This window comes from Phalaenopsis equestris, unplaced genomic scaffold (genome assembly GCF_001263595.1).
Source record: "Phalaenopsis equestris unplaced genomic scaffold, ASM126359v1 Scaffold000174, whole genome shotgun sequence".
NCBI classification, from domain to species: Eukaryota; Viridiplantae; Streptophyta; class Magnoliopsida; order Asparagales; family Orchidaceae; genus Phalaenopsis; species Phalaenopsis equestris.
The window spans coordinates 805,310-825,113 of NW_018164616.1; the positions used below are offsets into that span (position 1 = coordinate 805,310).

At 34.0% G+C, this 19,804-nt stretch overlaps 1 protein-coding gene across 1 annotated transcript in view; it reads right to left on the bottom strand.

Annotated features, from left to right (window-relative positions):
- LOC110022180 (serine/threonine-protein kinase TOR) overlaps nt 1-15,452 on the bottom strand; it is a 100,041-nt gene extending 84,589 nt beyond the window's left edge. Inside the window, exons 1-10 of the mRNA XM_020720997.1 lie at nt 15,118-15,452; nt 14,975-15,049; nt 13,677-13,849; nt 13,023-13,121; nt 8,399-8,558; nt 8,064-8,207; nt 7,811-7,980; nt 7,504-7,708; nt 7,229-7,423; nt 3,201-3,353 (exon numbers count right to left, since the gene is read on the bottom strand). Coding sequence (XP_020576656.1) covers nt 3,201-3,353; nt 7,229-7,423; nt 7,504-7,708; nt 7,811-7,980; nt 8,064-8,207; nt 8,399-8,558; nt 13,023-13,121; nt 13,677-13,849; nt 14,975-15,049; nt 15,118-15,378 — 1,635 coding nt within the window. The 5' untranslated portion in view covers nt 15,379-15,452. The remainder of the gene's footprint in view (nt 1-3,200; nt 3,354-7,228; nt 7,424-7,503; nt 7,709-7,810; nt 7,981-8,063; nt 8,208-8,398; nt 8,559-13,022; nt 13,122-13,676; nt 13,850-14,974; nt 15,050-15,117) is intronic.
- Between the last annotated feature and the right edge of the window lie 4,352 nt (nt 15,453-19,804).

Below are 19,804 nucleotides of genomic sequence, written 5' to 3' on the forward strand. Positions count from 1 at the left end.
GGACCCAAGATATCTAAATCATTCACACTTTTTAATAATTTGATCACCCAAAGTCAGACCCAAGATATCTAAATCATTCACACTTTTTAATAATTTGATCACCCAAAGTCACACATCTGTCACTAGAGCTATTATTACTAAAATTACATTCCATGTATTCAGTTTTAGGTCAACTTAAACAAAGGCCTTTAGACTCCAATGTAGACCTCCATATTTTTAAGTTTTTCCTGAGCTTTTTCTCTCGTTTTATCCACGAGAAGGATATGATCAGCAAAAAGCATACACCAAGGTACATCCTCCTGTAGATGTCTAGTAAGACCATCCATAACTAAAGCAAAAAGATAAGGGCTTAAAGCCGATCCCTGATGTAATCCAACAGAAATAGGAAAATATTTGGTCAATCCTCCTTCAGATTGAACACAAGTAACAGCTCTAGTATACATATCTTTAATAACTTGAATACAAGTCATATCAACACCTTTCCTCTTGAGGACTCTCCAAAGGATATATATTGAAAACTTATCGTAAGCTTTTTCTAAATCAATAAAAATCAAATGTAGATTATACTTATTATCTCTGAACTTCTCCATCAAACCTCTCAATAAATGCATAGCTTCCATAGTAGACCTGCCCGGCATAAATCCAAATTGATTATGATAAATCTTTGTGATGTGTCTTAACCTATGTTCAATTACCCTCTCCCACAACTTTAAAGTACGACACATCAACTTAAGTCCTCTATAATTTGCACACTCTTGTGCATCCCCTTTATTCTTAAAAATGAGGACCAAAATACTCTTCCTCCACTCCTCAGGCATCTTTTTAGTTTTTAAAATAATATTAAAGACTTTAGTAAACCAAGAAACGCCCAAATCTCCCAAATATTTCTACATTTCAATTGGGATTCATCAGGTCCTACAGACTTTCCACCCTTGGTTTTTTTTAAAGCCTCCTCAACTTATTTTTTACTAATGTGACAGTAAAAATGAAACGTTTTATTATTATTTACAATATTAAGATCACTAAAGTCGATCGTATTTTCAGAAATTTCATTAAAAAGTAACTTACCCACCTATGTTGAATATTTTTTTCTAAGAAAAGTACTTTTTGATTTTAATCTTTAATACACTTTACTTGAGTTAAATCTTTATTTTTCTTTTCTTTTTGTTTGGCTAATTTATAAATATATTTTTCACCCTCCTTAGTATCTAATCTATTATAAAGATCATTAAAAGCAGAATTTTTTGCGTCACAGATTGTTTTTTTAGACTCTCTGCAGGTCGTTTGATATTTTTCTCAGTTTTCTAAGTTTTTACATTTAAACTAATTTTTATAACATAACTTCTTATATTTTATCTTTTCTTGCACATTATTATTCCACCACCAACTATTTTTATTTATAAAAACTTTTTTTTTGATTCTTCAAGCACATCTTTTGCTACTTGTTTAATAGTATTTGTTACTTTATCCCACATAACATTTGCTTCTTCATGAATATCCCAGAATTTGAAATCTTGAATTTTACTCATAAAAATAATTTTATATAATTTCTGTCTTTTAAATTTCTCCATCTAATTCTACGATGTTGAGTGCTAGTATTCTTAGTTTACAACTCTTAATCTTAAAATCTAGAACTAATAAACGATGTTGGGTGCTTAGATTTTTCACTTTGAATGACTTTACAATCTTTACAATCGCGACAATCTCTTTTTCTCATAAGAAAATAATCAATTTGTGTTTTATAAGATTCACTCTTATAAGTAATAAGATGTTCATCTCTTTTCTTGAATAAAGTATTAGTAATAAGAAAATCATACGCTAAAGCAAATTCTAAAATAGCTCCAATTTATTCATTAGTACTCCAAAACCGTAGTCATCATGAGTATTTCTGAAGTCTTTTATCACTCTACCGACATAATCATTTCAATCTCCTCCAATAAAAACTTTTTTCTTCAAGAGGTATCATTTGTATTAAGTCTTCTAAGTCATTCCAAAATTTATCTTTACACCCTGTATCTAAACCTGCTTTAGGAGCAAAAGCACTTATAATATTAAAAATCTTAATATCAATGATAATCTTAAGGGCTATAATTCTATCTCCAACTCTATTAACTTTTACAACATTATCTTTCAATTTCTTATTTATAATTACACCTACACCATTTCTAGTGCGACTCTTACCATAATACGAAAGTTTAAAACCTAAATTATCAATTTCCTTAGTCTTTTCTCCAACCCACTTAGTTTTTTTAATACATAAGAAATTAATTTTCCTATGAATCATAATATCAACTAATTCCATTAATTTACCATTGAGAATACTTATATTCCAAAATCTTATCATAATATTAGTTTCATTAGTTTCATGGACTAACTTCTTTACCCGCATTCGCCTGTATGTGGGAGCCCTTGCTTATTTAACACTACACCCAAGCGCCGTTGTAGCGGCCCTTGCACATTTTTCACTGTATTCAGGTTATACAGCGCGTCGCTTCCAGGGGATGCCCTAGCACTTACACAAAGAAAAAAAAATAGAATAAAGTTGTAAATTCGCTCAACTCAGCACACATGTCCTATGTCTCTGATGAGAATAAAGTCAATAAACTATGAAATTTGCAAATAATACTTCATAAATAAAGCTGTAAATATGAAGTTCTGCATTATTCTCTTCAAAGGTTATACCACAAACAAAACCATTTTAAAAAAAATGAATAACGGGTTTTAAATGTCATGCTAATTACAAGCATAACAAAGAATTTTCAAAGAGCATAATATAGACGTCCAAACAGGAAAAGGAAACCGCAACCCATTCACAAAAATAACACTAAACGAACTTGAAGGTGGAAGTTTTATGCGTTAGTCAAATAATTCATTAAAGTGATCCTTCACAATGTCATAAAAACAAGAGCCAAACTTTTCCTAATAGCACAACCACGATTGAAATATGGTTTTGTCAACCATTTTCTTTTTTCTTTTTTTCCTTTTTTTTATTTTTTTGCAGACCACAACATTTCTGGAAGGATTGTCTAGATTTCTATACATCACCTCATATTATAAGGTGTTTAAAATTGAAACAAAAGTTACCAGCTATAACAAATTATGCAACTCATTCACCAGTCGAGCCTTTCAAGGAACACTTTTGTCCCACTGAGAAGAGTAGTGTGATGCACAACTAAAATAATGCAAGTCATGAACAATACCTCATCATTTAGTGCCACAAAAATAGAGAACAAGCTATCGGCTTCTGCCAAAAATTCATCATAGCTGTTATTTTCATGGAGAGACGAAAACACTGATCGCCGAACATTAACATCAGCATCTGAGACAGCTGCAACAAGAAGCTTTTCCATGATCTGCAGATAAATACAATGCTCAACAACCATGTACAAGCATCATCCATTTTGACAATGATGTCGTTAAGTAAAATCCGATGATGCGCTCAAATGCTCAAGATAGAGAGAAACTGCTAACTATGAAAACAAATAAACAAAAAATAAAACATAGCATTTAACTTTTTATTTAGACTAAAAAGCATGGTAGAATTGAAATATAGTAAGGGCGTGCAATTCTTTTAGAAGCTGATGAAGCAAGCAATGGGAAGATTGTTGAATCAAATTTGAGGGAGAGAAGATGCAATGTGGTTAATTAGAAGCAAATCCACTAATACTTATATGAATTTGCAGAAGATGACCACACAGATAAATGCCACTCAACAGAGTCAGCATTCATCATTCTACATGGCTATAACAATTAAGATGAAACTTCATCTTTTCTTTAAAACAATCATCATTAATGGTGTTCACCCATACCAAAGAATAAAATCTATATAAAACATTTAACTTTAATTTCCAAGGCTACTGCCTTGGCTTGCTGACTTAATGTGGTGCACCAAGTTATTGACAAAAGCATGTCTCCTTATAACAAATGGTATACTAAGGATTTCAGGAAAAAAGAACATAATATTAGGAAAACTATGAACTCCTTAGCTTCATAATTTACTCATATCATGCAACATTGTTTTGAAGATACCAAGAAATGTTTTAGAAGAAAAGACTTTTATGAGCAAGCAAAAAAGCCTAAAGAACACAAAAATGCTTGCACTGCTAAAAACATGTAATTGTTGACTTGATAGCGCGCAGAATAGAAGGATTAATACTCTAGCTTCTGATTGCATGATTGAAAAAACAACAGAAACTACACCATATCACATGTAAAAAATCATTAGATTAAAAACAAAACCATTAATGGCAGCAATTAAAGTTGCAATATTTAGGCAAAAAGAAAGATGTTATAATCTGTCACATACGTAAAATCAGAACTTTTTGTATGATCCTGAAGACATTAAATGTTCGAATCATCCCAAAAGATATCATGACAGCTCCTGAGGCCACTGCCATAAATATATGAAACGCCGTGCAAAATTCTAATACTGGTGCGTAAAAAGCAAAAAAACAAAGACTGCTTCTATGCAGTCTCATTCCTGCATTAGCTTTAACGCATAATTGATGCAACCCTTGAAATCTAGACCATATCAGATGAAAAAAACCCATTGAAATAAATTCAACTTTTACAGAAGATAGCAATTAACTTGGACAATATTAGAAAAAGCTGGAAGATATTAATTCTTTCAGTTTGCATTTCTACAAATAAAAAATCCTATTATATAATTTTTTTTAAAAAGGAAATATTTTAGAAAAATTAATTTCCATCAAATCCACTACGCTTTCATATTTTTTGCCAACATTAATGTTACACTTCATGCCAGCTGAATGATCTGTGAGACTATTAGTGATATCTCATTAATCTGTTCATTAATGTAACTATTATATAATTATCTTCCATCACATCATCAAACCATAAACTATCGCACCTATTATGTAAGTATTATTCCCTAAATTTGTAAGTTTTCAATTAGAAGCACACATATGATTCTATAAACACAACACAAATGATAAAATTGAATACTCTCAACCAATTCTCCCTAACTCTGAGGATATCAAAGCCTTAGACTTTCTCTCTTAGCATTTATATAACACAAATATTCATCATTATACTGCCCAGAACATACGAGTCTTCATTGTTGTCAACAATTACTATCGCATTTTTTAGACACATGGACCACAAAAAAAACACGTGTTCGTTCACCTGAAATTCAAATTTTTACATACAATGAGAGAGCAATTTGGTCATTTGCACCTCTAGAAATATCAATTTTGCTCCTCCTGAAATATCATTATGCCCTTCATTGTCCTAGCCCCTCCCAAGTTAGGATTAAAGGGGCCGCCCCCCCCAAAAACCCCAAAAAAGAGGCTGGTTCTGCCCCTGCTCATTCCTTCAATCTTAGGTTCATTTACAACAGAGACCAACAACCCAAATCCTACGGAAGAATTACAAAACATTCATTCAAAATATCATTTGAAAGGAATGAATGACCTCAAGTGACCACAAATGGTCTGCATCTATTTGAAGGAAAAAAGAAAAATTGGATCGTTTATATCACCAATCCTCAGCAAGGTCAACAAACATTCGATAATAGGGTGAACAGGACTTAATGGTGATATCCTCATTACGAAAATCCATGATTCTCAAAATAAATGTAACCTGTATGGTCATTCATGTAGCCAAGAAAGTTTGGGATTATATTATAACAATCGTATTTAAGGTTTGTGATGCGGCCCATATCTATGAAATCAAAATCAAGATCTTGGTCAAAAAATAAGGAGAATTATGCAATAAAAAAATCCTTAAATCTACAACAACGCCTTTGAAAGAGATGGGTCATTCTCAATTAATATTGAAGAGTTTCCTTGCAATACATTTGAGTTAGCAAACCACGAGTGTATGGTGTAAGGGAGTCAAGCCGACTCGTGAGTCGGCTCGAGCTTGGCTCAATAAGTGGCTTGTGAATTGAGCTCGATGAGCTAACAAGCCAAGCTCAAGCTAACCCCTAATAAATTTGTTAGCTTGTGAGCCGGCTCGTTCAAAAAAACATTAATATTATACTCAAAATATATTAAATTTGAAGACTTTATATTTAAAGTATTAAAAATATTTATAAAACAATATTTTGTATTTTTTATTAATGAGTTATTATTTTCTCCTAATTGTCCATTCTCTCTATCATTTTATTAAAACATAGCTTAGATAAAGATTATTTTCTCTCTTTTATAATAAAAAAATTTGCTTGTGAGTCAGCTCGAGCTCATAGACATAAGCGCAAGCTCGAACTCGATAAAATTAATCAAGCTCAAGCTCAAGTTGAGGGTGGCTTGAGCTCGACTAGGCTCGTTTACGACCCTAAGTGCATCTTCCCACCAATTGGTACAATTCCAAACCGATTGAAATTAGACGATGTAAGCATCTTAAGGTATAAACAGATGACGACATTTTCCCCTGTGATGCCACGTTTTCCTCTCAAGTCATGATGTACTCAAGAAAATCTTATTTTCTCAGTTATTCACATACCGCCAAGTCCTTAAGCCTAGTCATACAGAGAAAAAAAACTGCCAACATACCGCCAAGTCCTTATAGCATAATCGCTGCTTCCTCAATCACGTTCATCACTTACTACGCTCACTATTGAGGTTGCATACAGCTTCTCATCCTTCAATAGCTCACCATATAATTTCAACAATGCATCATCATGATTCTATCATTTTCTCTCTATCATATCGGCAATAGCCTTTTCACCCTTAAAAGAATCCGCTACCTTGACAATCAAAGAGTTCTGGATACCACAGCCTCTTCACAGCAATCAATTAAAATGCATCTCCCATCATACAGCGATAGCAAAAAAGCATTCATCCTCAATGCTGTCTGTCTATACCACAGGAGCAGAGAACGGGATCAAAACAGCAAATCATTAGACAGGATTTGGTCCTACTCAATTTCAATATAAATTCAAAATTTTTCAGTTCCCAAACACCAGGAACCAATCAAGTCAGGTTAGTCAACATCCTTCCAAAAATCTGTTTTTAGCAAAAGCTGACAATGCTTAGCTAAAAGCGTGTACAAGGGAGACCTTATTTGTATCAGACAAAATTAAAAGAATGGAAATTTAATCAACGCATCAGCAAAAAGACATAACAAACATCAGTTCTCAGATTTTATTTTAAAGAAATTCATAAAAGTCATTAAATTTAAATAATATTCAGAAAAGGACAAAAAACATGCACAGCTTAACTCATGCTAGTTGTACTAATATACACAAAATATATTTCAGACAAACCTCTTCCACAAGATGTCGACGCTTCGTTCCACCAATCCGAGTAAACCTACTTGAACTGAATTGTGAACTAGATGAGGAGGAGGAGTTGGCCACCAATTTGCAACAACATATAGCAGCTTCCCTTCGGGTGTTACCATCTTCATCCTCCAAGTAAACAACAACCGTATTTCTAGCAAACTCAAGAAGTTCATGACCCTGAAAGCATCCTAATTTTATTAGATGAAACAAGCGCACACAAACATGTACATTAATTATATGCATTAGCATAAGCATACCTTGAAATTAAAATGAGCTAGTGTTCTCAAAGCAAGCTGAACAAGAATAGAACCACTAATATCGGAAGATTGCAGAAGATTGTTAGCAGTGTTTGCTCGGGAAGCGGTAACACCTGGCCTTGGCTGTGGATATGGTCTCTTTGACAGCACCAAAGAGATACAATCAAGTAATCTTTCTTGAATGGTAGGCAGCAAAGATGGAAGACTGTAAACATAGCTCTTCAGCTAACTCTCATTATTTGCAACTTTGCAACAGCATACAAAAAAAATTAATTATTCAAAATAACTGTAGAAATTATTAAATTACCTGAGACTTATTTGTTTTAGGGCATCAATTAAAGTCGGACTAAGGCCCGCAGAAAACATAGAATCCAACAGACCTCTTACATGAGGTTCCATAGCAGGTCCCATGGCCTTCGCAAAGCTTCCAACACAGGCTAAGGCCTCAAGGGAAGGTTTCCCTCTACGAGGAGCAATCTGAAGGATTAAACACAACAGTTCATAAAACCATGATTTATTGATTAAACATGAGATGAACAAAAACATTGCAGATAATATACCGCATCACGCAAGTGCAATGTTATTGTTGGTAGATATGGAATGAGTTCACCATTCAAGGCTCCTGCCATTTCTCCGAGTGCAATGAAACCGCTGGCACGTTCAGCCGGATTACGGAGGACTGCTAAAATGTGATCCATGCAAATCTGGACCAAAGAAAGATCAGGCAGATAATTGGAAAAAAATCCTTAAAGAGAAAATTCATCACTCGAGATTAGATGAATAATTTGACACTCAATAGGACGCAATGGAGAAAAAGAATTCATGTAGCCAACCCCAAATAGTGGGATAAAGCTTGTTGTTGTTGTCGTACTCAATATAAACAGAACTCTAATACCTTTAAATAATTTGTCACAAAGCGATCACGCAAAAAGTGAGCAATGCGAGGAAGGAGTGATGTTATGCTGAGACGTACAAGCCGATCCCTATGCTCTAAATACTTGAGAACAATATCAGCTACCTCCCTGTACCTCGACATCATAAATTCACCAGTATTCCTTGGGAAGAAAAAAAAACTTATTTGTCACCACAACTGAAGTGAGAATTCAAGTAAGAAAATTCATTCAATTTTTCATACACATTTTTTATGTAAATGCAAATAAGAAGCAAGCTCATATCAATAATAGAAGTAGGATTTTGCACAATGCTCGTATAATATTCATCATTGGAGCCAGTGAGTCATTTTGGTTGTTCATTCATTGCAATAAGCATTATTATAGAATCGGGTAAGCAAGGAAAATATTCACTCAGGTTCAGCCAAAAAATCATAGAGTTTGGCAATTTCATAACACTTTAACCAGCACGCATAACATTCATAAGTACTATTGCAAACCAAGAATAGATGTTCATTAAATACTTAGGAGCCAAAAATAAATTTTCGTTGAACATCTAATCTTAGCTTAGGCCACAAATAAAGAAATTGCAATCAAAACCTAATCCTTCTCTTCTAAATTTGAGCGCTAATTTAGAAAATTTAAATATGTTTAGCCGCCTACAACAAGGCCAGCTTGTCCTGTAGCTAAAACAACTTACAATTTGATGCAACCAAAATATAATTGCCAACTGCCATTGAAAATCAGGTTAAAGTTCACCCTCTTCAAGCTCACTTCAGGCATTACATAAGGCCGAACTAATCTCTAAATGTTCTGATACGGGTAACTACCAGACTTGGTTGCTCAACCACATTATAGGTTTTTTCTGCTCTCTCTTAGCTGCATCTGATCCAAATACTTGACTCGTTATATCAACATGGTAAGAAGCGTAAGTATTAGCCAAGAATTATCAGCATGTACTAGATACCACTTAATGATCATTATAAATGTTAATGATATTCCTAATTATTTTGAAGAATGACAAAGTTGAATGGAACAAATAACTCAACTTGAAACTTGTATGCTCCACAGGATTGATAATCCATTTAGGATCCAAGGAACCATTTGGTGCAATTGCAACTTTTGCAAACAGTAGTTGTAAAATTCGTGTGGATAAGTTACTTTTTTTTAGTTAGCACAAGTCACAAACAGGCCTCAAAAGCGAGGGTGAAGGTGATAAGCCCCGGCTGGACAGCAGGTGGAGGGTGGTTGGGGAGGTTGCGACGGCAGATAGGGCCGCGATAAGAGGTGACGGCTGAGAGTCAGGTTGTTGGAAGTAGGTGAGTGAGGGTGTGTGTGTGAGTGTGCGTGTGACAGGGTAGAGGTGTAAGGAAGATTAACGGCATCAGGTCATGTGCAAGGACTGGCGGCAATAGATAGAGGTGCAAGAGAGGGTGTTGCAGCAGAAACAGGAAGGGTGGGACGGAGGAAAGAGGCTAGCGAGCAAGGTACAATTGGAGCACCAACTGTTCTCTATACATCCCTAGATAGGGAGAAACCCGATGGCTAAAAATCTGAAATCAACAAAAACTAAAACCTAAAAAGGAAAACAACATATTTATAATAAAATATAACTAAGAGGGGGAAACCCATCCCCTTAGGCGGCAGAGCTCTAAACCCTAAGCCAGCCTCCCTTCTGAATCGGCAACCTACCTGTTGAATCGTTTGGGTCGGTTCAGCCTCTAACACCAACATTAGTCGCCTAGAGTTAGAGGAGTTTAGACTTTATTGTTCGAAGCTTCTGCACCTCCTAACACAGACTCAAGTCCACGACATTGAATATAGCAGACACATTACAGTCCTCTGGTAGGACAAACTTATAAGCGTTTTCATTCAGCTTCCGGAGTATTCTGAAAGATTCATTTGTTTTGGGCTTGAGTTTTATGAATGCTCCCACGGGAAATCTTTCTTCTTCAGTCGGATCCACACTTGGTCGCCTTCTTGAAAAGTCACCTTCTTCCTAGTTTTATTCGTCTATAATTGGAATTTGTGATTCTGCTTAATGATCTTCTTCCCAACCTCCTCGTGGAAGTTTTGAATCTCATGCACCTGTTCCTCAGCATACTCGCTAATCTCCGATATCGGCATGAGATCTACCAATTCAAGTGAAGTGAGCGGGTAGCGCCTGTAGACAATCTCAAATTAGGTGCATCCTATAGTTTAACTAACAGACCTGTTGTAAGAAAAATTGGCATGAGCTAGAGTCAAATCCCACTGCTTAATACTCTTTCTCACAAAAAACCTAAGAAGATTCCCAAGACTCTTGTACACTGCTTCCGTTTAACTGTCAGTTTGGTGGTAAGCTGTTGAACTGAATTGAAGCTTAGTGTATAGCTTCCCCCACAGAGTCCTCCAGAAGTGACTCAGAAACTTGACATCTCTGTCTAAAGTTATAGTCATGGATATCCCCTACAGCCTCACAATCTCTCTAAAGTATAAGTCGGCGACAAGCGATGCATTAAGCGTCCGAAGGCACGGAATAAAATGCGTCATTTTCGAGAATCCATCCAAAACCAAAAAGGAATCCTTGTACCACCGTAACCCTTAGAAGGACTACCATAAAATTAATGCTAACATTCACCCACAGTGCCTCCGGGTGCATGAGATTCAAAAAAGTCACAGTGAAAGACTTGCATGAAATTTATGGTAGGACAAGGATTATCTGATTTAAGTTAATTTAAATTGATGATTCTTACTGTCAGATTCAAGTTATTAAAAAAGTCAAAATCATATCCCATAAACCCTGAATCTCATTGTCCATCGCAATCATCTCCATCCCACTCTACCTAACATTCACCAGTTCCCCATAGTTAAAAAAAAACATGAAAAAAAAATTAAGCCTGAAAAAAAAATCAAGCATAAGTTGACCCCTAGCCCATCATTTCTCCCAATTGCACTCCACTCCCTCTGCTCCTCACTATTTTAAGAGCTTCACTATCACAACTCAACCCCAAACACCCCTAAAGCCTGCCACATGCTCATACAAAACCTTTGTTGCGCCTATCCAATTTTCTTTTGCTCCTCAGTCATGCCTGTGCAGTACAATTTGTTCCCTCCCTTCTTGCTCTCAATATCGCTCATCCCATCCTTCGCTACATAGACAGCAAGCAAGACCATCTCCAACTCTTTGTTACACACGTCAATTCAAGGTCCCTCCAGTCGTGCTCTCAAAGTCGCTCCTCCAAAACTTCGCCACACAGACAGCAAGCAAGACCATCTCCCACTCTCCATTACATACATCAGTTCAAGGTCACCACCAAACGTATTTCCCACATGTATTTCCCTTTGCCAAGAACAATCTTCATCGCCCGTCGTAACATCAACACTCCAACTGCCACCCACCTCTCCAACAGAACTCATCGACCATCCACTCTTGTAACAACCCAATATTTACTCATAGATGACAATTGACGAGAGCCCGCCCTCCCCTAATCCCTTCCCACAAGTCACAACCACCAACGACCAACTTCGACATGCACAAAAAGCCACCTTACTAAGGATCAAAGGCAAAATAGAGAGAAGTAATTTAATACTAAGATGAAATTAATGGCCATTTTTTATGAGTAGATTTAGATTAAATCGAACTTAGTCTTTTATCACTATATACATATATGAACAGAACAAAATAAAAAATATAAAAAAAATAAGAGGAAAAAAATTAAAATGCATAACATGTCTCAATACATATATGTATATGTGTATGTATATAATTGCTGCGTAAAGTTCATCCTATCACTGGAAGCTAATTCACCTAGACACGAATTCATCAACCATAGCAAACATGAATTCATCGGCAATATCAACAAAAAAGAACAAACCTCAACTCAATCTACAAAAACAAACTCAAATTCAATCTACAACAGCAAAATCAAACAATCTATAATAATAAACTAAAATTAAATTTACAAATTCACATAGCTACCAAAGAGAATACTTTGGTCATATAAGCTCAAATACCTTCTTTAACTAAGCATACAAGAGTTCATAACAACCCAAGAAGATGAAACCATGATAGCGTAATTAGGATCATCAGCATTATCCTCGCCATCCAATTTAAGCTAAAAATGATAAAAAATTTTAATCTAAAAATCAAAATGCTCCAACTATATGATAAGCAATTAACAAAAATTGAAGTTCTCTTTCATTATCAAAAGATAAAATTAACCAAAAAAGACTTGCGCCTATGAGAAATCTCAAATCAGATCATAAATCTTCGCAAAATGAGAGAGATTTTCTTGAAATATATTATTTGCAATCCAAATCATCTTCCCAAACTTTAGCACAAAACTACACAAGAACTCTCATGAGAGGTCAAGGCAGAATTCTTTAAAACTACAAGAGAAAAGAAATCCATAAATGGTGTTTGACCATGAAGCAATGATCATTCATGGGTAATGAAAAATTAATTCAAGTAAAAATGATGGCCATTTTGATTCAACAATTGACAGAAAAATGAAGGAAATTTTGTTTAACAGATAGGAAGAGAATTATAAATACATAAATGTCCGTGTGTGTAATCGTGTGTGGACACACAAGAATTTACATCCAAAAGATATTACTCAAAATATTACATGTATAAGTCGTCGATACCTTAAAAGTTCTCCAACTGCAAGCAAGGAACCATGAATACTATTGACTGAAGCATTTTTACCAAGCCCGACTTGAGCAGCTTCACACATTCGATAATACCTAAAAGTTAATAAAAGATGAAAACACTTTATTGAAATGGCAGAGTAAAATTGCTGCTGGGACAAGAAAAAAAAGTACAAACAAAAATATGCAAAACAAAATTTGTGGTAAAAAATTCAACCTAATAAATTTGAATAAAAACCTGCCTGGCTTCCTACTGTAACTAACCTCCGTCTTTGCTTTACTTTTTTAATAGCGGAAATAATTAAAAAAATGGATATTAGCACACCAATGTTGCTAAAAAAAAGATTGAAGAGATTGCACAATTGGAAATGGACTTCAAAACAACACTAAAATCTAGAATCATATCCACAATCCATCAGATAAAAAAAAATAGATCACATCCAAATAATTCAACAGCCAACAAGCTATAGGAAAATGTTTATTAAGCAAATAACGTTATAATTTCCAATTAGCTGTCAAAATATCATTTATATAGCTGCATTCAAAAATAATAGCACCAGCTGCCAAATGTCATATGCTATTTCAGGTTCATGTATATAATTCTAGAAAAATGTTTATTAAGTTAATATTAAAATTCATAGTTCCATATACCATTGTACACGCCAACGTGTCTCGCGCTTCTCAATGACACGGAGACAAGCTCTCAAAGCTTCTACAGCCCTCTCGCGAACAGCCAAGGTGGGATCCCTTAATGCAACCCATATGGCATCTACAAATTCAGGCACATGGACATTGAAAACAGTAGATGCATTTTCAGCCATTTCCTGTGGATGAACACAAAATGCATCAGAAACAAAATCAAATTGGAGATTGGAAAAGTATATAAATTAACATGAAAAGATAAAAACAAAGAGAAATTACTGCCAGCTTAACAATATAAAAATCTAATTTTATGGATCAAATAGAAAGGAATAATCATACATGTTTGAAAAACTACCAAGTGGTTATACCACAGACAGCTAAAAGAAAGCAACCCTTTATGTTTATGTTCAGCTCATCTAAGAATTAATTTTTCTCATATAAAAGCCACAATAGGTCATTCGTCATTGGAAAAGAAAGATACTAAAGAGAAATGCACCTGATATAACATAACAGAATTTGGGAGATGATGAAGCATTCAAAAAGATGACAATTTTAAAGATGATGATGGTTATTGTGACAGAAAACCTCCCTTAGGAATGAAATTAAACAGAGAAAGAATTTGTATTTATAAAAATTTACATACCTAGCACAGAATTCTTATGTATTTACATGTCTCACACCTAAACTTTCATATTTATATACATAACACTTTGATGCTTTAAAACTATGCATGAAAAGGTGTATTTCATTTTAAAAAAAGTGGCAATAATGCTATTTTTATGTTTTATTAAAGATTTGAGTGTTGTGTGTGTAAATATGAAAGTTTAGTTTTGAGATATATCAATGCATAAGAACTGTATGCTATGTAAGTGGCCCATGTATTTATTAGGGGAAAAAACTGTGCTCTACCCTTCAAAGGCGCAAATCCAAGACAGGCAAGATATAATGAGGAAGCCGAGCATTATGCGACAGGGCATCTTTCATCAAAATACAGCTATGATTTCTTGAAAAGGAAGAAAGCAGAAAAGACGAAAAACAGAAGACAAATGCAGCAGCATCCCCTTTTGTTATGATATCGCTTGTAAGCAGAATATGAGACTACAGATTTCAGTTCATCTACTGTAGGAATGAGCCTAAGGGTGAGTAACTTAGACATAATGTTATAGTTGTATTCCAATCAAAACTCATTACAAATTTACAAATTAGAAAATAGCAAGCAGGCAAGCAACCCATCATTATATAGGCGGATTTCAGAAGAGATACCAAAAGCAGATGATAACAGAAATACACATGATTCATGCATTCACCTTGAGGATAAGGACAGCGGCAAAACGACGATATTCAATTCTGTCTCCATGAAGCCAATCTAGGGCATTTTTTATCTGGAGAGAGCGAAAAAATGTTAATTTATCAGGCCATTATTCCTGAGATAAAACAAGGAGAAGCATACCTGTCTCTCCACCTCATCTGCAGTCATTGCTCCACCAGCTCTGGCTAGATGTCCTAACACCGTACTTCCAAGGACTAAGATTTCAGGGTCCCGTTTCACTTCAAATACCATCCTCATATAGCTAGAGAACTTTGAGACCTTGGATGCATTTTCTCCCAAAGCAACTTCAATCAACTCATCTATGGCTCTCAAAGCACCCAAATTTTCGGCAACATCATTACTTTCTAAAAAGCAAGATATGCGTTCATACAGCTGATCCATGAAACGAGAGAATGATTCCCCAGAAAGATCATGAGTTTCCTCCTCAACATATTTCCTTAAAGCTGTTAAAGCTCCATCCTATAAAAAAATGAGCAATTGAGCATAAAAGAAAGCAACAAAAATAATTATGACAGGAACAAGTACGCAATTCCCCTTCAGAAAAAATAAAACTGTGGACGACAAAGGTTAAGTGATCAGCTTAGACAAACCTTGACCACAGCCTTTCAAGAACTAGCACACAAATTAATTTTGTTGAAGAGTTAGAAAGCATAACAGATCACTGAAAAAGGAAAATTTACTGTTGGATCAGCAAAGCGTTGTTTAATTGCTCCATTTATTGGACAAGTTAGCATGAATAACAACAAGTGCACAAAGTGCGTGTTAATAGACCCTTAAAAATCAAGCTGAGAACTATAAAAACTTGAAGCTAGCACCTTTACTGAAATTACAAACAATAAGCATCACTGAATATTTGGAAACTGCAAATAGCCAGCACCTTTACTGAAATTGCAAACAATAAACATCACTGAATAATTCTATGAAAGGGTCTAATAATTCATAGAATAGAAATAGCAAATAGCTAGCACCTTTACTGAATATGACTTGAAATTTGAAGAAATTTTTATATAAACAGAATCATTTGGAAACTATATATATATATATATATATATATATATAGAGAGAGAGAGAGAGAGAGAGAGAGAGAGAACTATAAAAACTTACCAGACAAAAACAGAGATTAAATGGTAACAAAATGAAGAGCTTACTGGAAAGAATAAACTCATTACATTAGCCATTATTTTAACTATCCCTTATTGATGTAAGAGAATGAAGACAGTTGAAAACCAAATTTATTTATTAATTAGAAGACTTATTTAACAAATATTTAATTAGATGTTTTGCTTTATTATTTCTTATTGCAATCAATATTGCACTACAATCTTTCATGATTAAGGGAGGCTAAATCAACTGCTGTTGAACTCAAAGTGACTCAGTGAGACACCAGTTGGAAAACGAATTTCAATTTATTATGTGTTTTTCTTTATTGATACAACTTTTATATTACAACTTGTAGCGCATGTTCGGATCATTTTCTGTTTTCTATTTTTGCTTTTGTTTTTAGTCAATTTTGTTTTTGTTTTGTTTTTTATTTTCTGTTTTTAGAAAATATATTTGGTACTGTTATGATTTATATATTTCTAAAAACAAAAAATATACTTTTTATCAAACGGTTGGGTCCACGTGTGCTACAATATTAAGTTTTGTCGCTCATGGCGTATACAACGACATCTTTGCTCCATTTAGCACAAAGTATTACATGTGAGCGATGGGCAGCGGGCGGCGGTTGTAGCAAGTGGCGGTAGACGACAGGCGGCAGCTGTAGCAGGCAACAAGCGCCAGAAGCCAGGAGGCGGCTGTAGCAGGCAGAGGAAGGTTGCGGCAGGCGGGGGGTGTAGCAGGGGGCGGCTGTCGGCGGGCGCTAAGATATCAATGTTTAACAGAGATTGACATTTAAATACTACTGGGTCCAGCGAAAGCAACTCAATAAAAAACTAAAAAGAGGATATAAATATTAAAATCTAAATCATTTATAATACAAGTAACATAAAGATTGTAAAAATAAATAGATAATAAAAGCTAAAATACTTTTTATAATAAATCATAAAAATAAGCATTAAGATATATGATAGATGATACGCCCTAAAGAATTCAAATTTCAAAAATTGAAATCAAATAGTACAAAGATAATAGTAAAATATGGACTTTCACAAGTGCAATAAGAAAAAAATTAAGCAGTTTAAATTTACTGCAATCTGAATATTTTACTTTAATTATATAATAAAGTGCTTTGAATTTAACAAATCATTAAATTTCATATAATTGTTAATGAACATTCTATAGCAATAATGCAGTGTAGTATTGAATCAGAGTAAATCAAAAAAATTTCAAGAAAATTTACTGAGACATTCTTTTTTTTTTTTTGTGAAAATACATACATCAAAAGAAACATTTACAAAAAATTTCAACTAATTTTAAAAATAACACGAATCATTGTAAATTAAAGTCTAGAATAAGCGAAGCTCAAAAGTTGATAAATTGTTGTTCGTGAATCTCATACTCCAACAAATGATGGTATTTTAGAAGACAGTTTTCACAAGACTAGCCAAATATGCTGTTTACATTCAGAAAAAAACTTTGAAATTTTTAATGACCGAATTGATAGTAGAAACACACCAAAGAAAGATATATTTAAAATGCGGACTTTCATGATAAAATAAATTTCGCAGAAACATACAAATGCATGCATACAATCAACAAGAAATAAGCCAAAATTCTAAAACCAAGTGGAATAACTAGCAAACAAATACTCGAAAAAAAGAAAATAAAGGTGTCGTTCCAAGGGAACCCCTTCATGTTGATGCTTCAAAGTTACCAAGTCAAAGTTCTGACGTTGAATTTGTTTGAAGATTGCTCATAGTTAAAACAAAACTTAAGAGGAAAATTTACTCCTTCAAAAAAAAAATAGAGCCTCAAAATGAGGTGAAGAATTCTTCCACTATGAATCTAATCAGTCCAAACATGAACGGTCAATCCCCTTTCAAGAGAAAGATTGAGATCCTACCAAAGGAATTGTAAATATCAGTTGTCGCTCATAATTCTTACTGTGGAAGACAGTTTGGTACACATGATAAAAAAGCACCGAACCCTATAAGGGGGATTGCACACGGCCTACTTAAAAAAGTATCAAACCATTTTACAAAAGAGTATTGAAATCAATGAGGAGGAATTACGCACCACCAATGTAAGGCAGCGTTTACTTTTTTAGAAAACAGGAATTGTAAGATGCAATTTTTTTTTGCTTCATCTATGGGGTGGAGTATATTTATAGATTGAAGAGGAATCAGAAGTTACAAACATTTCTGGCAATTTTCTATATTTTTCAAGTTATTTGCAAAATTTTTTGGGGATTTTACAAATTTGTTTTATATTTTTTCAGCTTTTAAATAAAGTACATGAAGAAAATGGTGAACAAATTTAAAAATTATAAAGCAAAATTTTTCAAATAATTTTTTACTCAATTAACAAGTTAACTTAAGAAAAGAGTGAAGTTATAGTTCAAGAGAATTACCTTGGTTCATGGCCCTCAAGGGATGTCCGCATTTACTTCCAGAGAATGATCACACCTCATAATTTTCCCCAAAAACTACTAAGTTTATGCGGCATTTTTTTCAAAATTCAATTTCGAGCAACACAGATTTCAAAGTCTAAAAATAGGATGCAAGTGATCCCTCATCAAGAAATTCAGTCAAGCATCAATCTTAAAAAAAGGATTCAAAGTGAAAACTCAGAAAAATGTAAAATCTAAACTTAGACTTTTGCAAATTTATAGACGAACAGAAAAAAACCTCGATGAGACGAACCAAACAATAACAAGTGTTCCAACATGAGGCCAAAACAAACATTAAAATATGATTAAGAACTTCAATATATAAATGAAAGTATTGAACAATCTCCAAACTTTTCATACTAATAATTAAACCAAACATCTCGACGAGAGAAATTGGACAAACGCAATAATATGATTCCAAGATCATGAAGACACTTAAATACTAAAGACGGCTTATGATTAAGGGAATAACATAAGTCATCTAATGGAATATTTTGAAATTTTGGCTAAATTTACTAAAATGTGACTCTCAATAACTAAAAATAAACCTTCATTCTCTATATGAAATGAAACCTAGCCTGATTTGAAAAGAGCTTGGAGATTTGAAATAAACTCTAGAGCTCGATTGATCATTCAATGAAAAAGATTACAAGAAGCAACCACCATTGCCCAACTGCCATAGCTCATCCCCGGCCACCTCATTTGTCATAGCTCCTCCATCATCAACCAACCATCACCACCCGACTGCCACAATTTATTAGTTATTGCATGACCTTCACTTGACAATCATCATTATCTTTTACTACTCTTAAAACATGCTCTACTACAATCATAAGGAATAATCCGGTATTATATACTTCATAATCTTCATCTTCTAAAATCAAAAGGGTGAGCAAACTTATGCAACTTCGCCTAATAATATACAATATCAATTGGGCCAAATCTCATGACTTTTCCCTTTTCAAGTGTGAAATTCATTTATCTGTGTGCGTAATATTTTTGTGCAAAGCTGAGACGAGATTCTATCAATAGTGTCATAAATTTTCTAACAAGCAATAATTATTATAATAAAATAAAAATAAGAAAGGATTAAAGAGTATATAGTACTTCTAAATGATGCAATATTGAACAGTTGAAATAAAATGGTACTAAGATTGCAAATTAAGATAATATATGATACATTTAAATTTCTTCCTTTTGTTAACAAATGAAATATAATCTAGTGATGTTAACTAATATAAATTACATTTTTTTGTA